Source organism: Apostichopus japonicus, chromosome 14, assembly GCF_037975245.1.
Source record: "Apostichopus japonicus isolate 1M-3 chromosome 14, ASM3797524v1, whole genome shotgun sequence".
NCBI lineage: Eukaryota > Metazoa > Echinodermata > Holothuroidea > Aspidochirotida > Stichopodidae > Apostichopus > Apostichopus japonicus.
Window position 1 is genome coordinate 9,134,248 of NC_092574.1, and position 21,653 is coordinate 9,155,900.

Below are 21,653 nucleotides of genomic sequence, written 5' to 3' on the forward strand. Positions count from 1 at the left end.
GCATGCGACATTGTTCGAGGAACATGTTGGGCTCGGAAAAAATTACCAGTCCGCGCCCCCCCCCCCACCCATTTTTCGTAATGATATTATGACATTGTAGGCCTTTTTTCTTCCTACACTATTTTCCCGGACCTCTTCCATATTTTCCCGGTCAACTTAACCCCGACAGTTAACAACTACCTTCCCTCAATTCCCAGTGTCGTCAGGCCTGACACTTATATTATAATTGAATACTACATAGTGGTGACCAGGGAGCGGCACCATACCAACTCTCCCTGTTTCAAACGTGGTAAACATCTGGAGGAATTTATACATTCGATGCCGATATACTGGTAATGTATATTGCTGTGCAAGGCTTATTCTCACCTAGTTTCGGCATGTACGGCATTAGACACTGACAGTGTTTAATAAGCTGTTCCATCTCAAAGCTTGCCATGCATTTATTTATTGTGTATTCTCCGTCATCAAAAAATGTCGCTGATTTCTTCCGACAATCTGATGGAAACGGACTCTCCAATGTTGTTCTCTGTATGTTGTAAATACGACAGAATGGTCAGTTTGGTAACTATAGATTGAGGCAAGACTTAGATTTACAGATACAGTCTCTCTGTTAAGTATATATATACTAATATAATAGAAAACAAGAGTGTGTGTGAGGGGGAGGGGCCGGGAAAGGGGTGGGAAGGTGTCGCTGTATATATGATGTATGTATGACGTAGTCTAGTCCGTCTTGTAAACACTGTACCACGAAGACGTCAACCTCAGCAGATCTATGCACAACACGTGACTTTAATGTAAATGAATATGCGAATCTCATCTTTGTTGGTGGAGGACACAGGTTTAATGGAAAAAAAAAGACAACGAAAGAAAGAAAAAAATGAAAGATGAAGAAGCAAATTTCTTGAGAAAGGTAGTAAAGCAGTTTCCATGAATTGCAAATTCGATGAAAACTTCAAACTTTTGTGAGAACAGTTAAAATTGACCTCGAGAGACAGTAGTTAAACTAATTTCTGAAATAAAATAGACAATACATTGAGTCGAACATTTTGAGAGACAAAAATGTCGAAATAAAGATACCTGTAGTCAAAAGTCGAGAGAGAAAACAAAGTAAGAACTTGTGAGAAGAAATTGTCGAAGTTTTCGAAATAGAAAACTTCAAATGTCCCATCTATAGGACATCGAAGCATCTACGAAAATTTAAATTCTTCTGGAGAAGATAACCACACCTCTCCGGTTTCCTGCCCTCACTTTGTGAAAGCTTCACACCGGCTGCAGACTGTACAAGTCAATACACCTTACCACTTTCCTCTTTATAGCAACTTGTGTTCGATATCCCGGCGGCGTCAGAAAACCAAAATCATATATCAGCGGTACGTCCTCCTGCTCGTGTAGTATTACCTAGGAAAAAACAAAAACAACAAAGGGTGAGGCTTAAAGGGATAATCCCGGTGTCAGGCAATGTAACGCCTATCTGAAAGAGAAAACTATCCTACACAGTTATAAGTTGAAAAACTCAAAATATTGTGGGTTGAAGATCACCTATTTGAACATATAAACAACAACAACAACAACAGTAAATATAAAAAAATATAAAAAACCTTGTTGTTACTTTAAAGTAACTCCCGAATTGAAACTTAAACTCATGATATTCTTAGGACTCATTATAAGCAAATTAATAGTGCAAATTTAAAATAATTTTCCTACTGTTTCTTACAGCAAAACCGACGGCTGATTCAAGGCCTCGCAGAGAGTATTCATTCTGTTGAACATCCAGAACCACAGAGAATCTTTCATGGCGACCTGCCATATGAACGTCACCTTGGGCGGGCTCATTAAATGTAAAACAATAACCAAAGTTAGTCCAACGTTTCGTGAAGCTTTCATTGGTACATTTTGCGTTTTTCCAAGTACACGATAAAAGCATCTCCTCTAGCCTATGGGAACCTTCTTCTGCAAAGCGAGTAGCATTAACTCCAACGAGTTGGTGCTCATCCCACTCCGAATCTTCTGTATCCAACTCATCATCATCTTCGTTTTTCTTTACTTCGTAAAGGTTTCCAAAACCTTCCTTGTTGAGAGAAAGGAAAGCTGCTTGATTCGGTGTGACTTCTTGTAGATATGATTTCCGTATCGGGTTAAGGTTACACAAGGTTACAGCAGGGAAAATGACCGAACTAGACTGTTTAATCGATATAACACTCTTGACGGGATGTTTTGTGTATTCGATGAAATGCATCCATGACGAAACAACGAAACAGGTAAACATCACAATCACTATTATAGTCCAAAATGACCTGAACAGGACAAGGAAAGAGGGAAAGTTACAAAGACTAACATCTTTAGTGTATATATCATTATATATTATATCGCATGCATGGTCTTAGGAACAGGGCCAGATGGTGTGTGTGTGTGTGTGTGCGGGGGGGGGGGGGGCAGCTACATGCCCCTCCCCCTTTTCAATAATTGATAAAATAACCGATATGTCTGCATAAGGTTAGAACTTATTCAGCGATTAAATAGGTGAATGTTTGAGATAAATGTTGAATTCTCAATGTCCCATCTGGGCTACCATACAGCCATATCATCTACAAAACTTAAATACGTCTTCATTGAAGACCTCCTTAAAATCACAGCGGTTTTCTACCAAGTCACATTTTATCGCTGTCCATTGCAACTGTGGTATGGTTGCACTTTATAAGACACGAACACCAAATCAAGTATTTGTTCAGGGGTAGTATACGGCCCGGATATTTAGTATTATGAGTGTCACTTGTTTAGCATATGGGTGTCACCGCATGAAGGAGCACATGGTCAGTTGCAGAGTCCTCTGCAACACTTCTGATGGAAAAACAATTAGTTGCGACTAGTTTGAAACAGTTTCTGCTAAGCATATTATTGGTTTGGGTTATTGGATAGATTTTCTACAACATAGGTATTAATGTTTAACTATAGCGTATTTAAGCTAAAACGAGAATACCTATACAGCAATCTTTATATATAGCATCTTCCCCTATCGATCCCTACCCTTGACTCTCAGTGGGTACAGAATCTGAGATGATGAACCCAATTCCATTGATAGCAATTAGTCTTAGTCAAATTACAGAACAGATGATTACTGTTTATGTATCCAAACGCAATAGTTCCCTACTGTCCATAATAGATCCAACGATAACATTTATAATACGTATATTAAATCAACGTACGTTTATCTGCATCTATGGAACATCATACACGTAACGACAGTCAACGAATTGTTTGCACACCTACCTAAAGTGTGAGAATGTGTCATGTTTTGGGACTCTTATATAACCCGTTATTAAAGGGTGTTGGGGTGCATGGATGTGGGCTCCACATCTCATCCAAAATATATCAATGTGGACCCAGTGGCGTGCGTAAAGAAAAAAGCTATTGGGAGGGGAGGGCGGGTGAGTGCATGCATGTTCCCCACCTCCGATTACCAGTCGGGGAGAAATGGTTCAGTCGAGGATTTTTGTATTCAGCCAGGTAAAATTGTAGCACTACTACTGGTGTGCAGCCCAAGTTCTTTCCACAGCACGGCATTTATTACCAAAGCCTTGCGTTTAGGGCTACTTATACACACACACATGGTACTAGGCTAGCCTAACTTGGCAATTTCCTTATAACTCGGTCACTACCTATATTATTTCGGGGATTCTTTTAGTTTTTTTTTATATTATTTATTAAGACAATCCTGCGTTTAGAGCTACTTTTATAGACCTAAATTATAGTTTCAATATAGTTAAAATATGCAGAATGCACCATTTGGGAGTCGGCTCCAATGACCCCAGGGCAGCCTCCCTTGTCTGTAAAATCCGTCATAGGTTCGTCTCTAGGGACCTTCCATAAAATTCCAGCCCCTACCGAAATCAGGCTAGGGAAATTTTGAATCACTATTAACCCCACCACTACCCAGCATTGGAACCCAGAGCACGCCACTTTTATAAGCCTAGGCCTACTTACAGTAAAGACGGTAAAAAACAATTTAATTACAACTTCCAAAACTGAATCATACCATATACTTCATCCTATGTACCCTGTCTACAAATACACAGGCTTACTTGCATTATGGATTCTACCATAGACATACTTCATCCTATAGCCTACCCTGTATACAAATAGATAGGTAGTATGATATTATGTAACAAGTTGATCTTAGTAAATTAAAACTAATACTTCTTTTGCCGTTATAGGGCCTGTTGATTGTCATTACCATGATTTAATTAATTTTATGCTACTCACGTAAACAATCTCTCCAACTATGGATCATTTAGGATAGTCTTGACTGTTTTTGTAAATTCCTCACGGCAACAATAAGTGTATTCCAAAGCTGAGAAATTAAAACCCATATATTAAAGACTACTTTCAAGTTAATAACTTGAAAATAACTTGAAAAAATATCAGCATATTACCTTCTTCTTATAGAATGGTCTGGGTTTGACATATAGCTCAAACCATGTAGTGTTGTTTTCTGTATATAATTTCTCGCCAATTCCTTTCTCATTTTCTTCAGTTGCTTTCCAATTTCTTCGTCATTTTTCATTTCGATAGCACTAGCTATTTCGTCTTCATTATCTTCATCTTCTTCTTCTTCTTCTTCAACCATCTTACTCACTGTGGGCGTGACCTTATGACGTCCAAGTTTATTGTTAATCCTCTCCACCATGGGTCTCGGAATAATACTTCTCCAGTCCATTACGAAGAGAGGTTCTTGGGTAGAGTCACCATCAGTTTCAATGATGCTTCCAGGTATATTGATCTTTTCCGTATCCTCCGTAGCTGCCATCTTTGTCTCCATTTGTTAACCGGGCCCCTAATGTGGTATATATATATATATATATATATATATATATATATATACACACAATACAATACAAACGAATGTGTGATGTCCTTGCGATGTTGCGATGAATCTTAACGTTGCTTCGACTGCTCCTCTTCTAACAAAATAGTGATCTTACTTCTGTAGATTTTACTTGCGAATCTTCAATATTATTATTCGATCATTTAATTTACGTCTATCAATCATTTCTAAAGAACCTTCATCTCTTCATGGAACGGGAAATTAAATCTGGACTTAACTTCCGCGGTGCTTTATCAATTTCAGTTTTGTTTTTTCTTCATTAATCTGCTGGACAGACTTTTCTATGTTATCCCTACACTATGTGTCTTGTATTTTGGTGTGAAATAAATCAAATGAAATCAGTGCATGGTATATATTAACTAAAATGAAATTTGTTTTATCGAGAAACGTAGTCCTGTTTGTTTTAGCTTGAAAATTATGGCACGCCGTATAGGCAGGAAGCTGCGAATATCTCACTTTATGCCTTAAAGGCATTGAAGACTCGCCCCAAACCGTAAGCGGCCATCTGAAAAAGTTAACTTGCTGTTGCTTGCAAGTGACGTTTTGTTCGTGTCGCTACAAAATGCAGACAGTAATGAAACGTGATACCTTGTTATCTTTAGCTGGACCTGAGATGTCCATCACTGTATCGTTTATACACTGTGCTGTGGGTATTGACCGCAGCTGTATGTACTGACTGTACACTAGTGTCTAATCACCGACGGTAGAAAGCTGTAGGTGTATTTTCTGGGATTGATGGTGGTGTGTTACACTTCTGTTACACCTCATTCGCAACTAGGTCAGATTACTGGCATTAGACGTTTCTTTTTGCGCCAGCCTTCACACCCTTTAACATTGTCCACTACTCGAACCCTATGACTATTCAGGTGAAATCCTTTGCAACCGTTATTAGCTATTAAAGACGGATTTGTAATTGGGCGAGGAGTGAAGCTTAAATGTCTGGAATGCTCCTTTAAAATATTTCGTTACACAAAATGGAAGTCCTTTTATATCAGGAGTAATTGATGTATTAATTTGCACTAATTTGAAACTACACTAGAGATTGAAATTTAACACCATTTTATTAATTATAAGAGACATGCATAGGATTTTAAAGGTTGCTGGGTGGATGGACGGGTTATAGGTGGATAAGAACTTTCGTAAATGAGTGGTGTAGCTGTTAGTACATTGAATCTGAATCCCATGTGCGTGAGGTCCTCCCCCATTAAAAAACTTCGAAGGTTACGGTCAAATATTGCATTGAGGCTATAAATTAGGTCTAAACATAAGGTTGTGCCAACAAATATGTTTGAATTTAAAAAAAAAAATCCTCGGCTGAACATTTTCCCCACCAAAGGACGTTGGAGGTGGTGGTTAATTCCACTTCAAGCAATAAGGAATGAGCATAAAACTTTAAAAAAAGTCCCATTTCCTGTATGCATAGTGATCAACATTAATGTCAGTCACTTAATGACGAAATGTTTGGAATCGAGTAGGATCAGTTCTTAATTGCCAATGAATGTCCCTTGGTTAAAGAAACCAGAAAGCCAGTGGGCTTATTGGACTTCAATCCAACTTGTTGTTGTTCAGTTACCGTGTTTACAAGCTATTTTAGTTAAAATCAAGTTAAGCCCCGCCCCCTAATTAATATGCATAATATCAATATTGAACATATACCACCATGTACCCGCTATCTACCAACATATTAATACCAAGTATAAATAAATTCTGACTTTTGGTTGCAGAGTTATTAGCATTTGAAGATTTTTACATTTGACCCCATGACCTCATTATAATTCATAAGATGAGCACCAAAATCAATAGGGTTCTTTTACTCGGTATGGCGCATCTATGTACCAAGTATGACTTCAATCCCACTTGCCATTGTTGAGTTATCATGTTTAAGAGCCAAGGGTGCCACATGCACAGACTTGCAATCACCATCGCATAGATTCTTTTCACCTTCCCGCAAGAAATCAAAAAACGTGCATCTTTATGAGGATCCACTGCAACCTTATTCTAAGACCAGCAAAGTTGGCAAACATTTCACAAGACCAAAACCTTCGGTTACTATTCAAACCAAGAGGTAATCATCTAAGCCCGCCCCTCCCCACCCCCCTACCCCTCTCATACCAGCTATGTTAACATTCCTAGCATTCAATTTTTCTTGGACTATTGCATCTCAAGACTAAAACTCTGCATACAGTAATCCTTTTCCTGTCCATGATACCATTCTTGAGCAAGCAGCAGTGTCGAAAACATGGAACCTGTGTGTTCATCAAACGGAAGCTAGGATTGTAAGTATACTGACTGGGTGGCATCTCATTTACAAAGGTACTGCTTCTTTGAATCCTTTTTACCCAAATTGATCTTTCCACATTTTTGTTCCGACTTCTGGGGGTCTATGAATCAGGGGGGGGAGGGTAGTGGAAGGGGATAGATGGATGTGCTTACACCAAACATACATTCTGACAGAGGTACTTCAGTGTAATTGTTCTATCCAACATGTATTTCTGTGCTTGAAAATCACCACCACAAAACATGTCATACCTGACAAGGTTGTAGCTGCAGAGTCATTCTTATTGTAAGTAATGAAGGTAAGTTGACTTAAAAATGCTTTATGCTCCGGTTTTTTTCAGTTTTACAACCTCCATTTCTATAACATCAGTTCATTACACACAACTCAGAAACTCTCTAAGACAGAAGTTAGTCGTTTTCGGAAACTTTATTTATCACAGTTTTGATGTACACATACTGACTGCACCAACCCCCTTGGATTGACGTTAGTTATTCGCAGGTTAATCCTCTGCCTTGGGTGTTTACTGTTCCTCAGTGTCTACATTGAGGGTTTGGAGTCCTGCAGAGAAAAGTAAAGAGAAGAAAGACTGATAATAGTTTTGGGTGAAGCTATTGAAGCTCTGAAAGCTGTTTTAACTTCTGCGATAAGAAGCTGCTTGATTAAGGTGAGACTACAATTGAAGCAAACCTAAAAGATAAGACATGCAGTATGCAGGGATGTGCTCAGGAATATTTGAGTGCCGGGCAGATTGTGCAGTAGTGTGATCCACACCCTGGGAGAAGGATCTCATGGGTGGGGTACCCCCTCCCCACTGGACAATTTTCGCACATGAAGTATGCTTAGGTGGTGCTACTTTCCCTATTCTGTGCCATGTATTCTCCCAGATTTTGCTTATGGTAAAATTTGTTAAATGATCATCAAAAAAGTGCCGGGCGGAAATGTTTAAAATACCGTTTGTGCTGGGCGGCATTCAGCCGCCCGGTGCTGCCCAGTGTGAGCACATCCCTGAGTATGTTAATGTGAAGTTGAAAAATGTCTGAGAACATCTTTTATGTCTGTTGTTACTCTTTTGGGATACTGTCTATCTTGCCCATACAGAAGAAAACTTGCCTAATCACTAACATAAACTACTTTTTCTTAAGATTTTTTGAGCAACAACTGGCTTTACTACATCACAGAGTCTAGTCATTGTTAAGACTAATTTATCCCACCCTTTGCACCTCCTGTGATACCAATGCAATAGATTATAGAACAGATTATCGATGGGATCAAACGATTGCTGGACGAGTCCATAACAGCAAAAACAAAGAAGTTGTCGCGACAGCGATATCACAGCAAGTAAGAAAACGCTCCTGACTAAAAAATGTGGTTGAGAATATGGGATGGTAGTCGAGACATATGCCTATAGGTTGCAATCTCACTAACCCTTTAGAGACTGTTTACTTGCATTCGTATGGACGTTTTGGATCCATGACCTACTTATTTGACATATATGCATGCATCAGTAAAAGACCGGGAGACACTGCACACTTGATCAAACCGATTCTGAAATGTTATTTTGAAGTTTCATAACCAAAGAGTGTTGTATAATGTAAGACTGTACCAAACCAGTCACTGTATATTCACCATTGCAGGTGAAGCAACATCAAGAACTAACCCGCTATGCTTTACCTATAAACACGAAAGAGCTAATAAAAGCATCTCTTTGATGGTGACACAAATCTTTGCAAGGTTGTACACCTTACGGTAGGTAGTAAGGTATTGAGAGTTATGACGGGCATCATTGAATGTAATTTTGAGACTTGGTATCTTCAGTCATGGTACTTGGGTTTAATCTTGATAAAGAAAGCCATCACTAATACCTTTGAAACATGGTGCTTCATTAGAAGGTAGTATGGGTATACAGTAGACACTGGGCAGGTGGGGGGGGGGGGGAAGGGTGGAATTCCTCACTCATACCTTTGAAAGATGGTACTTCGACGTATGTAATAAGGGTGAAAAGTTTATGTATGGAGTCCTCATCTTCGTTCCTCTTCCTGGCCAATCTTACTCGCACCCTGTATGGAACACTCCTAAAATCAAACGAAAGACAATAAAGATGGTGTTATATCAAAGCTGACACCAAGCAACATGATAAATGTGGTTTTCATATACACATGTTGCACTGGAAAAGATCATTCTCATGGGCATGCTTTGAACCAAATTGTTTATGTTCATGAAGGCTCAAATTGAAGTTTTCTGTGGTAATTATAATAACTGACATGTGACTATGAACTTTGTGTTCAAAAATGGACAGCATTATCCAACAACTTAAGAACATCATGAAGGCCTCATAACCTAACTCTCGTACGGTGTTACCCCACTTTCCTGAAAATTAAATCTTGTGACTTTCCATTACAAACTTAAGAAACTGGATTCACCATTTTCATGGAACATATCTGAACTTTTTGTTTTTTGGGGAAAATTTCTGGGAGAGAACAGGGCTTGATTTTTTTTTTTTTACAAAATCATTCCATTGTTTATTACTTCTTGACCTCTTCCATGAGTTTGCCAGGTCTGAAAATGACTTTCAAATTATTGTGACCTTTCTAAGTGTTCCATTACTATCGAAAGCCACCTATTAGCATTACTTCCAATACAAAGCGTCCATCATGGTCTCAAGGCTCTTGAGAATAATCTTAATCTCCTATTATATATTGATACTATTCCACCAACAGGATCCTCCCTCTGCACATCATACCTTTCATCACAACATTGACATGTTAAGAACTGTCATTTACATACCCTCGCTCCTCTTCCCGTATATTGACATTGTTGATTATAACTATAATCTTGTACATACTTTACTTCTCCAGTGTTATTATCCTCATCTGCTTACCATAACTTGATGCATGTATTACTTAAAACAATCGCATTTTTACATATCCGACATGTTTACATGCTTATAATCGTTAGTCTTTCAAAATAATCCTTTGCAGGGTACCGTAACTTTCATTATGGCATTAATTCCCAGCTGAAATGACATTTTAAAAAGTGAGAAGATTCCAAATTTGGGCTAAAATGTTGAATTTGAAGCCGCCTGACGTGAAAGTAGTAATCCACAAGCCCTTGCGGTATTCTCGCCCGAATTTGTGGTTGCTGAAGCGTCGTAAAAAGGACTGCTGATTATCAAGATTATTATTATTAAGAATTCTTTTCCATGTCATATCCTACCTGATGCCTTTAGCCCAGATATGTTTGTTCAATCTGGTGTCCACTCTGACATCGTCTGTGCCCATCATCTTCTGTGCAAACTTCTTTATTTCCTTGATTGCCCTCGGAGCTCGTTTCTTGAATGACCTGCAAATGAACCAAATAGACAAAATTTACTCTTTGAAATATGTTGTTTAAAAAATTTGCAATGTAGATCAAGATATCTGGTCACTCTTCTCCCAGCTGAACACTTGAATTAGGAGAACTCCTATAGTGCCGTACACATTGCTTGTGCATGTATATTATCTCAACTCACAGGAGACATGTGTTTTGGGCTATATCCATATTTTACTGGTATGTTAGAGTTGGAGGTTGTCCGGACACACACAAATCATGATAATCCAAGTTTCTTATTCCGTTGTTTGTTAGCTAACGGTATATAATGCATCTTTTAAGAGCACTGTAACCTGCTTTGACATAACCTCTCCCTTGGGCTTGGGACCCCAATTAAGCAAAAGGTTTTTATGTTAACTTACATTCCAAACACCCTCTTGTGAAGATGAATAGTGTATTCCCTGGTGACGACGTCATTGAGGGCTGAGCGACCCTTCTTCTTATCTTTCTTGGCCATGACTAGCGAATAGAAAAGCAACAGATGTGGTAAAACATGACAGAGCTCTATTTTGCATATGAAATACAAGATGATTAAATCAATTTAACATGTAGCCTATGGGGCATGTTCATATAAAATTCAGAGATATGATAAAATGCAATTGCATCATGGGGTAACTAGTGGTGCAATTAAGAATATGATAGGAAAATGATAATCATAGGATAGAGAATTGAGTGCTGTTTCCTATTCCTCAACGATGTCAATGATTGTGTTAAACATTGTGCTACTTTTTGGATAGACCTTTGTTTATTTGTGCCTAGTGTTAGGCGCTTAAGTTATTCATACAGTTCACCCATTACTCCAACCTTGGCTACAGTGCTGACGTTATGTCTAACGCTGGTGCGAATGATAGGCTAGACCTAACTTTAATGGTATGGCATAGTCTGGTATGGCATAGTCTAGTATGGGTTCAGCGAAGACACGACAAACATCACTATCTTACTTGGATCATCGATATTGTATTGCGCTGATAATGAAATCCTCACAAAAGAGAAGAATCATAGTACATAACTTTTGAAAATGATTACAGTGCTACTTTTAGTCCATATGCTTATGAATACGGGAGTAATACGATACTGTAATGTTTGGGATGAGCCTAGGCTAGCTCAGATATAACGTGTAGGTTTCGCATACCCAATACGGCCACAAGTTATCACGGTTAATATATGAGTGAAAATGTAATAAACTTGAATGAAAGCAGCTCTGTTTTTGTATGAAAAATAAGTATGACTTTTATGAACAGCACACGGTGCGATTTTTTTCATTTAATCATGGATGTCGTAGATTTTAATCGATATAAATAGTGCTGATAATTGTAGGGACTTACTGCACAGAGTCAACCCTGAAAAGAGGGCGACATTTGGAAACTGTTCCTAACGATATAACAATAACGCATTCAATGTGTGTCGTGATTTGTTGTCAAATTTGTATTTGCACAAAACAGCTAAGGAACTTATTTACAATTGTTCCTTAGAGGCAACCAAGTTTAACAGTAGAGTCTCTCAAACCCCCCCCCCCCACCCACCACTTTACATCCGTTTGCGGTACTGCATTGGTTAATTTCGGAAGTACACATAGGCCTACCTGTTAATTCTAGGCAGAAAAGTGGATAATGACCGTTGTCTGAAACTGAGACCTAGGGTCCTTATCAAAGTTGTGGACAATTTCATCCTCTTTTTTGTATATATCAGATGTCCTTACTTCCCCACTGACGATTCCCCAACCCCGTATCCTGGCATTAATAAATATATTCACTGAACGAGTACTTCTATACAAGGGCGTAGGAACCGGGGGGGGGGGGGGCTGTGGGCAGTGAAAAATATGAAGGGCGGAAGTATCATTCCGCCCCCCGCTTCGCAAGTCAGAAAACCCCTTTTTCATTTCCAAATGAGAAAAAAAAATGTCATTTGGAGCACCAAACTGCATCTAAGGCCAGGTGAAAATGCAAAATTATATACAAAATGTAGTGGGTGGGTTGAAGTGTGCTATATTGCACCACATTGCATCTGAGGCCACCTGGAAATGCAATAAAAATCCAAAGGGGAGGGGGACACCCCCTCCCCTTAGACCCCTCACCCAGGCCGGCCATCAGTCTTCAGCCCCCCACTCAAAAGTACCTTCCTACGCCACTGACTTCTATATCATCACAACTAATCAATCAATTGGTGTAACGGAGGTACCATGATGTACCGTACAGAATATTTGGAGGCATCCAATTTTATTAGCCTATCACAGTTATTCTTAACTTGAAGGATATATCTTATAGAAAGTGCAGTTCCACAAGACATTAAAGGAAACTGACTGCTGAATGTTCACTCGAAGAGTAATTTAAAGTAAGAAAGAAAGAGTGATATAATCGATATTATTGGGGTGTCAAAACATCTATCTACAACATAGAAAAAGATTATTTGTTTACTGGTATAGATTTATCACAATTTACAAAAAGTCCTTCACAATTTATAAGAAAAGTTGACCCTAAGTATTATAAGCGTCTTATGTGTAGCTATATAAGTTAGTTCCCAGGTGCTCTGCGCTTTCTATAGTAACCTAGCATTCTCCATAACACTTCAGATTGAAAAGACTAAAACATGTCAATTTTAAGTGCCTTACATCTGGTGTTAAGAGTTCGTGCTTCTTCTTAATTATAAATATAAGGATGGTGATGGTTTCCCAGTAGATATATCTTATACCAGCCAATTAATAGATTAAAGATCGCATTGTGGAGTATACTCCATTGATTTCATCTTTACAATAGAATGCAGGAAAAAAGACCGATAGACAGTCTCAGACAGGCATCGATCTGTTTAAATCCTTGGAAATAGAAGAGGTACTAACAATAGGCATAATGGGATTCGATGACGTGTTCTAAAAGGACCCCAGGTGGATTAAAAGGATCAATGCTCTGAATATGAGATTCACTGAGTGTCCAAACGATGATGTGAGTGGAGAAGAAATAATCTATAAAAGGAGCGCTATATGTATATGTATATATAGCTGACATCAGTCGGTGACGGAAAAACTTGATCTTCTGGATTTCTTCTACTCGGTTTTGGAATTATTTTTGTTTCTGTTTATCTGGAATATAAACACTGGTATGACTTTGCCACGTAATAACTGTGAAGGTTTTGTATAAAGTCTTACGTGCACGTACATGAAAATCGATAGCCCACTGTTCAAGAGGATATACGCATGCATGTGTGTAACGCAGTCATTAATGTCTTTTGAGATACAAACCACATTAACTTGATTCAGAGTGATGGATTGTCTTTGGGAGAGTTTTACCTATTAGTTGTTCTAAAGGAGTTTTGTCGAGAGGAGTTTATCATGTTTGCAATTAATGTACAGTACAAAACACTAGTTGCAACTTGTCATTTTACAGCTGCAAGATATACCTTTATTGAATCAGCAGAAGTTTAATTTCGTCTTCACTTTCATTGTAAACAAAGAACATTAAATATAAAGCAGTTTCATATGTTAGCTCTCATTACATTACATATACCGAGGAGTTACACACTGGATGGATAGTGGGTCTATGCAATGTATATCCATCCATGGTCAATTTGAGAACAGTGAAAAATGGGTACCTCTAGAAGACCATCATCTTCAATGGGGAAGAACATCCCACAAAGTTCATCACCTCGGCTAAGTTCTGTGGATGATCTAATTCGACCACACAGCGCTTTGTCCAGTCTTGGTAACGGACAGACATCGGTATCAGCTAGACGTCAGAAACTCTTGAAGAAACACAGACCTCATTCTAGTCTTGCCAATGAGGCACTGGACTCACCTTCCATCATTATTAATAAAATAAACGATTCTGATGCTAAAGCACCTGATGAATTGCATGAACAAAACACTAGAGGAGTTGCAGGAGAGCAAACAATAACACAAAAACGAAGGACAAGTTTAAGATCAACCGATGCTTCCCTGCAGCCAGACGAAATCTCTAAAAGCGCAAAGAATTCCTCAATATTGCCAACAAAGTACCAAGAACTAAACGCATCCTCTGTTCACTTGAAAAGGTCACCACGATGCGCGCCAACATCAAAAGTATTTTGGAGCACAAGAAAGCTAACGAAGGATCCTTCAAACATGAAAAATAGCAAGCTGTCCGTAGACTGTCAAATACCAACAGTAATCAACTCAGACCACAATATTCCAGCCGCCAAAGCTCAAATCAGGCCAAGATTAGCCTCGATTCAATCCTCTTCTTTTTTAAAAGTTCAACCGGCTGTAGCGCTTACTTCACGATTACGAAGAGCATCGACTCCAAGCCCATCTTCATCAAGAGAATCTGTTACTGCAGGGAGGCAGGGTTCTTCAGAGAAAACCAGGAGAAGGTTTAGAAGTACCAATGAGCCAAATTTTAGTAACGTAAGAGCATTTCATTGTTTTCAGGTCTTCCAAGTATTTTACCGGGTGCATATCTGAAAGCCCGACAGAAAGTCACTCTAAATGTTTCGAGAACTTAATCCCAATTCTTGATATTACCAGCTGGATTAAGAACACTCCTAGAAGACTCCCCTATCAGCCTAAAAAATCACTAATTTATCACGTATGGATGATTACCGTTATCAACAATTAATATCTTAAGGCTAATGTACTGCAGGCTGTAAAAATCACGTAGTGGATAAAGGGCGGGGTTGTGTTTGTATATATGTGTGAGCTACCATAAATTCAGTTCCAAGTGGCTTGAGATAGAAATAGAGAGAGGTAGGGAGGGAGGGAGGGGGGGGGGGGGGTGAGAAGAGGAATCACCTTAACAAGGAGTTCGGCAAAAACGATAAGTGGGTTAGAAGGAGGGTTTGCTATAGCCTGGACAGTAAAACATTAGTAAAAATTCACAGACAGGACGTGTCGTCGTCAGGATGTGTTGGAGAGGGGTGTTGGGGGGGGGGGCGACTGTCTTGCTTTAGGCTTGTTATCAGTGCATATGGTGTAAGCCATTCTGGATATAAACACAATGATAACACGAAAGAGGGTAATCAACGCTGATTTAGTAAGCAATTTACTTTGAATAAAATAATAAAATAAAGTTAATAGTTGTTTATTCCCCCCCCCCCTTTTTATCAGGTTGCACAACAATTAGGTAATCACCAACGGCACAAAGGGAAGGTGAGCTTTACTATATTTATTAATCTGTTGTTCTCATTTGCTTTAGATTATACAGTTTTACAATCATAGGGTCAGTTCAATTACCGTAGACAATGACATTTCACTTGAGGGTCTAATTAACATTACTATGGTAAGACTCGAAGAGCCGGGTTTTCGTGAATAACGACCTTATAACGTTCGCCAACTGCAACTTAGCTAAGTTGTACTGGATTGAGTGTACATAGATTACAATATACTTAAATGTGTACCCTACAGTCATACGGTAATGAATAAAATACTCTCCCTCACATATTACTGTGGCTGAATGAGAAATACAACTAAATCATATTACGTGAACTCTTACCACGATCACTGTAAAATATTTAAAGGCAATAATGTTCAAGTCTTGAAAATCATTTAAATAAACAGCCTCCAATGAAATATGTTAGTCAATAGGTAAAGAATGTAATCCAGTGTCTCATGGTGGATAATGTTACCGTTGTTTGTTTCAGTATAGATATTCCACCTTTCGTTAATGTAGCACATCTTATATTTCATACTTTGAATGCGTCCCATTAGAGACATAGGCGTAGGAGGCGGGAGGCGGGGGGGGGGGGGGAGCTGCAGACCCTCAACCAAATATTATTGTGAAAATTCGGGCAATATGCTGAGAATTTTTTGGGCACCTACTGAAAGAAAAATAATTTGCAATGTGTTTATCAATGGTTAAACTTATATGATTGTTATATCATTATTATTGTAACGACTTCCCCAATAATTGTAACCAATATGGAAGGATAATAATACGATTGTATGTTATTGGCATGCGATGTGATAACCGATGCATGCCTATATGATATGCCCATTAAGAAGTTGAACGCGAAAAATGTTGGTTATAATTTTCGGGCAAGTCGTTACAGCCCCCAAATCAAATTGGGCTCCTACGCCTATGATTAGAGGCTCTATTGTCAATACGTTGAGTGTGCCATGATGACGATGAGGACGACGACGATGACGGTGATGACGATGATGACGAGTCATCACATGTTGTACGAAACATACAATGCATGCGTATCATTAATTTCAATTCATTTTTTTTTTTAATTTAAAAGGCGTTTGGAAGGTTTCGAAGAGTATCTGGTACCATTCGAGTAATTGCTGGTATATGTTTGGCCCTGAAGAGGTAAGCTATTGTTAAAATAATTTTTCACTTTGCCAATACAATAAGTGTACAGTAGTTTCGTAGATGCATGACTTTACAGCTATGATTTGTAATGGCACTGTGCATGATAATGATCTGTTGTGGTATAGCAGATGTAACTAGTAAACAGACTATTACTATAGTCAACAAGGAAACCAAATGCATGATGTATAACATCGATGCATGTCTGGAATGCAAACTTACCTTTCAAGTTTTAAAGGGATATTCGTGCCTCAAGTGTGCGAAATTCTTGAAGTTTTGTTCCTAAGCATACCACTTGATTGCTATATTTGTGTGTTTTCTTTTTGTTCCAGCTATGTTAAGGATGGTCCTACCAAACAATGGTCATGGGTGGAGATGCACCTCAACTTAAGGTCTGATATGGAAAAGAATCTTGCGTTCGACCCAATCACTTTTTCGAAGCTCAGAGTGGTAAAAATGATACTTGATTTTGTTTCTTTAAATGAATGGGAACATAGTGAAATTATTCTGTACCAATCTCATAACCGTCACCACAGATACAGGGTGTACAGAGCAGCCGAGAGAGGGAAGAGGGTAGAGGAGAGAGGGTAGAGGGGAGAAAGGAGAGGGGAGAAAGGAGAGGTAGAGAGGGTAGAGGGGAGAAAGGAGGGGATAATGTAGAGAGTAGAGGGGGAAAATGAAGAGGGTAGAAGTGAGATGGGAGAAAAGAGAAAGGAAAGGGGAGAATGGAGAAGGTAGAGCTGAGGAGAATGGAGACGGTCGAGGGGGAGAATGAATACGGTAGAGGGGGAGAATGGAGAGGGTAAAGCTGAGGAGAATGGAAAGGGTCGAGGGGGAGAATGGAGAGGGTAGAGGCGAGAAAGGAGCGGGTAGAGAGTAGTGAGGGAGACAGGTGAGGGGAAGACGGAGGAATGGAGGGGTAGATGAGATAGAAGAACGGGAGGGACTCATTTTTTTCGGGGATGATTTAGTGAGCAACACTGACGTTTTGTAGGTTATTTTTCCATACCAATGCAAAGATAGGGGGATGGGGCTAAGAGGGGGAGGGCAGGGGTCGGAAATGGTGAGCTAGGAGAAAACTATGTATGGAAGGAAAGAAACCACTGATACGTTAAAAGACAGAAACAAAAATTGTATATAACGTCATCGCACCATGACTATACATTCGAGAAGAGTGAACCCATACTAACATGAAATGAGAACATTACTTTTCATATGTTGTTGTTTACAGACGCGAGGTTCGGAAAAGCTTAAAAGTATCCTGTCGCTGAAGCCGCATCAACGTACGAAGGAAGACGTGGCAGTAGTACTGGCATTGTTGAGAAATAATAAAGCTTTTGAGCAGAACGACTCAATAGCTAAACATCAACTTGCCCGAGTTATGGAGTATCAAAAGTATGTTTATATATTTGTTATATATCATTAACATATGTTATTCAATAAAGCAATGACAGTTATGCTTAAATTTGAACATCCGTATGCTATCTCGCTAAAATGTAATAAACAATTTCAAAGGACTTTTATGGATGTTCAGATTCCCAAATTATTTCCAGAATGGATGATGTGAAATTTGTTAATTAAGTGTTGTAGGACTTATAAAATTATATTTGAGGGTAAATATACATGGTGCCTTGAAAGCGATGAATGTTGTTGTAATTTATCTCCAACACATTCATTAACCAGGCTTCTTTATATAATTACCATCATTTAATAGAGACAGGATATTCATACTAATAGAACAGTTTGGAAGTGCGAAATTAAAGTACTGTAGGCCTTTGAATAGTGACTCAACCGGGTGATACACTTGTGCAGGGTGCAGTCCATTCATGCCCTGAAAAAATTATGGACGAATCCAAGCGTACACGCGTAGTAAAGATACCCAAAAAAGAAAAGTAAACAAAAAATACTATCTGGAAAAATGATCTAGTCCAGACATGCCGGATAATACAGGTTTTACTTTACATGCCGAAGGATAGTTTGTAATCAATTAACTGAAAGCAACAACCCCATACAAACAATTATGACGTCATATTTATTCTTGTTTTTATCAGATTTGAACCTCGTCGAATCATTCTGAAGGAAGGTCACGTGGCCTCTTGTTATTACATAATCTTATCTGGGACTTGTCTCATCAACAAGAAAGAAGTGGACCCTCGTAACGGGGAAACCTTCATCCGAACAATCGACGAAATATCCAGCGGAGAGGCATTTGGGGTAAGGAAACTAAATTTCTTGCGATTCACAAAAACCATGTGCCAAGTCGGAACCGTGTGAATCGTATTTAACGTCACCAGGGCCTCAACATCTCCTTTATAAAATCCCTCATTAGCCTCGGGCCTTTCCACAAAGATTCACAAAGGCTACCTATAACAGAGTCGAGATAGTTTCACCCCTATCCCACACATTTGAAATCCTGTTCAGCTGTTTGGACTTATTCTTCCAATGTAGCTGAATAGACATAAATGGATATAAATATAAAATTTAATAATAGTGAAGAAAGGAGGCAAAAGCAAGGTCGATTGTCAAATATTTTCAATCAAGGATAATTTAATTCATCGTTTTATTTTCCTTCAGGACAATAGTCTCTTACATGGGTGCAAGAGGACAGTGACAGTCATCTGTAAAGATGAAGTAGAAGTACTTTTAATTAATCAAGAGGTGAGTCTAACCGTATAACTAAAATATATAGTCTCTTACATGGGTGCAAGAGGACAGTCATTTGTAAAGATGAAGTAGAAGTACTTTTAATTAATCAAGAGGTGAGCCTAATCGTATAACTAAAATACTCTCTTACATGGGTGCAAGAGGGCAGTCATCTGTGTAAAGATGAAGTAGAAGTACTTTTAATTAATCAAGAGGTGAGCCTAACCGTATAACTAAAATCCTATGTAAGGTACATAAAGTGAAGGAGAATAAGCACGATGGCGTACAATGCATACCGGAAAAATGAGACGACTGGAGCGTTATACGAGGGTAAACATTATGTAATGACTTGCAGTGCGTTACGAGATTTAACGTATAATGAATTACAGGTGTGCCTAGGCTGTGCTATTACGAAGGTCCTCTACATTTTCTTAATCCAGAATTTCAATCGATCTATTCGAGATCCTCTAAGGAGACGAAGAGAGGAACTAGTTCTTTTCTGTCGCGAGAACCACCTGGAGCTAAATTTAGATGACGAGAAGATCAAAGATAATCCTACCGCCATTTATACACAGTACTTCAAGTAAGCCCTTTAAGTATAATACCAACACATTCAAGGTTGCTATATACACCTTTTGAAGAAGATATTTTGAATATAAACAAATTATTTTTACAGTAGAAGTTCAATCAATGTAATACATCTCTCTGTAAAAGTTTTGTACGCAACTACTTATCTATTGGTCAGATTTGATTTGGAACCGACAGTAACAGCAACGTAGGGTAGATCAAACATAAAAATGAGGTCATGAATGAACCCATCCCCTTCTTTACAAATGAAGTCATAGTGGTAGTATACAGTTGCTACGGTAACGTCCATTCAGAGTCACTTACCCATATAGATGCATATTTGTCTCTTCTGCTTGTTGTTTTATGTAAGAATGAGTAATTTAAAAACCTAAGGCTTAAAACATCTTGTGGGTTTGATCAGGAATATTACCAAGCCTTGACTCGCGAGACGTTTTGAACAAAATTCCACATCAAAAATATTTACCAGAAGCACCTATTGAGCGGCGACAGTATTAAAGTGACAATTGCTATGCAAGAGAAATGATACATTTGTAAACCATTGCCTGTTTTGTAAAATGATTTTTTTCCCGTCATTGCATGTAAGCGGAAGAGAAACACCTTAATAACTGTTACATACAATTTTAGAGTAATTCTAACTCTATTAAGTAAGGCTATTTGTTTACAATCACAGTGATATAATCTGGTTTGTTTGACATGAATGTCAGTCTGTACATGTTTGTGCTTCTTTTAGGGCAGGAGCTATCATTTGCAAAGACATGTACGAGAGTGAATTTCTCTACGTGATAAAAACGGTAAGTGTATTTTACTTCTATATTTACATGTTTTTTTTTGTTATATCGTATTTCGACAGCCGTGTGACATGATAGGTAGAATTATAATTTACAATGTATCACGAAATCTTAATAAATCAAATACACATACACTAGTATATATATATATATATATATATATATATATATATATATATATATATCAATCCGTAACAGGGAGATACAGTTCCAACATGGTTGTTTATGTTTTGTTACGAAACGTAATGATACCAACTTTTCCGCAATTCACAATAGACAAAACCGAAATTCATTAAAAGGTATAACAGATGAACAAAGTTTAAGAGCCTTCGATTACAGTATTATGCTCACATGACGTAATAATTGTTTAAGAGAAGGGATGATCCCTCCTAAATTATTGACAGTGACCATGAAAACAAATTGATTCGACAGTTAACGAAATATTTGAATAGTTTACCTTTTTGTTCCTACTGTCCTTTAGCGGGAGGAATTGCTGCAGCAATTAACCATGCTTGTAATTATAATTCTACGTCTCATAAGTAAAATAAATAGGCCTATGGTTTGATAATAAATTCCTAAATTAAACCGGACGTTAATGAGGTTAACTCGATTAAACCGCCATGTAGTTTCCATATCTTTAAAAAGTTTCTGACCTTTACTAAAATTACATTAACATACCGCAACTGTTGAAAATTAATTGGCTCATATTAATTTCTCTTTACGCTTGATTTCTTCACATTCATGTTCAATTGACTGAAGTATCTGTTGTTTAGAAGTTCGGATCAACTAGAATTTAGAATCCATGTACCCTATCTGTGAATATATAGCTGATC

At 38.3% G+C, this 21,653-nt stretch overlaps 4 protein-coding genes across 7 annotated transcripts in view; 2 read left to right on the top strand and 2 right to left on the bottom strand.

The window, feature by feature from the left end:
• The window catches only part of LOC139979502 (COMM domain-containing protein 6-like), a 14,009-nt gene extending 12,168 nt beyond the window's left edge, over nucleotides 1-1,841 (top strand). Inside the window, exon 7 of the transcript XR_011797183.1 lies at nucleotides 1,717-1,841. The gene's annotated coding sequence lies outside the window, so the exon portion shown is untranslated. The remainder of the gene's footprint in view (nucleotides 1-1,716) is intronic.
• The window catches only part of LOC139979500 (acid-sensing ion channel 3-like), a 12,201-nt gene extending 7,385 nt beyond the window's left edge, over nucleotides 1-4,816 (bottom strand). Inside the window, exons 1-4 of the mRNA XM_071990360.1 lie at nucleotides 4,431-4,816; nucleotides 1,715-2,294; nucleotides 1,300-1,398; nucleotides 367-526 (exon numbers count right to left, since the gene is read on the bottom strand). Coding sequence (XP_071846461.1) covers nucleotides 367-526; nucleotides 1,300-1,398; nucleotides 1,715-2,294; nucleotides 4,431-4,816 — 1,225 coding nt within the window. The remainder of the gene's footprint in view (nucleotides 1-366; nucleotides 527-1,299; nucleotides 1,399-1,714; nucleotides 2,295-4,430) is intronic.
• The window catches only part of LOC139979499 (uncharacterized), a 26,401-nt gene continuing 6,506 nt past the window's right edge, over nucleotides 1,759-21,653 (top strand). Inside the window, exons 1-10 of one of the 4 annotated variants that reach the window (XM_071990359.1) lie at nucleotides 1,759-1,855; nucleotides 13,280-14,898; nucleotides 15,598-15,639; nucleotides 16,731-16,801; nucleotides 17,134-17,251; nucleotides 18,033-18,196; nucleotides 18,853-19,015; nucleotides 19,376-19,459; nucleotides 19,885-20,027; nucleotides 20,763-20,823. In XM_071990359.1, coding sequence (XP_071846460.1) covers nucleotides 14,101-14,898; nucleotides 15,598-15,639; nucleotides 16,731-16,801; nucleotides 17,134-17,251; nucleotides 18,033-18,196; nucleotides 18,853-19,015; nucleotides 19,376-19,459; nucleotides 19,885-20,027; nucleotides 20,763-20,823 — 1,644 coding nt within the window. In that variant the 5' untranslated portion in view covers nucleotides 1,759-1,855; nucleotides 13,280-14,100. Of the gene's footprint in view, nucleotides 1,856-2,118; nucleotides 2,259-4,634; nucleotides 4,768-7,688; nucleotides 7,825-13,279; nucleotides 14,899-15,597; nucleotides 15,640-16,730; nucleotides 16,802-17,133; nucleotides 17,252-18,032; nucleotides 18,197-18,852; nucleotides 19,016-19,375; nucleotides 19,460-19,884; nucleotides 20,028-20,762; nucleotides 20,824-21,653 lie in introns of those variants that run through there. The other 3 variants (XM_071990358.1, XM_071990357.1, XM_071990356.1) reach the window with 3 other exon arrangements.
• LOC139979503 (large ribosomal subunit protein eL31-like) lies at nucleotides 7,568-11,906 on the bottom strand. The gene is made up of 5 exons (XM_071990368.1): nucleotides 11,852-11,906; nucleotides 10,889-10,985; nucleotides 10,374-10,499; nucleotides 9,120-9,232; nucleotides 7,568-7,718 (listed from the first exon to the last, which is right to left on the bottom strand). Exons 2-5 carry the CDS (start codon nucleotides 10,981-10,983, stop codon nucleotides 7,681-7,683), a joined length of 372 nt encoding a protein of 123 aa, XP_071846469.1. The 5' UTR covers nucleotides 10,984-10,985; nucleotides 11,852-11,906; the 3' UTR covers nucleotides 7,568-7,680.

What these genes read in the sequence shown, in the direction of transcription:
- LOC139979503 (XM_071990368.1), bottom strand. Translation starts at nt 10,983, where the DNA reads ATGGCCAAGAAAGATAAGAAGAAGGGTCGCTCAGCCCTCAATGACGTC. An exon ending in CACAAGAGGGTGTTTGGAAT is followed by an intron (nt 10,500 to 10,888) that starts GTAAGTTAACAT and finishes GTTCATTTGCAG; the next exon opens with GTCATTCAAGAAACGAGCTC. An exon ending in ATCTGGGCTAAAGGCATCAG is followed by an intron (nt 9,233 to 10,373) that starts GTAGGATATGAC and finishes GTTTGATTTTAG; the next exon opens with GAGTGTTCCATACAGGGTGC.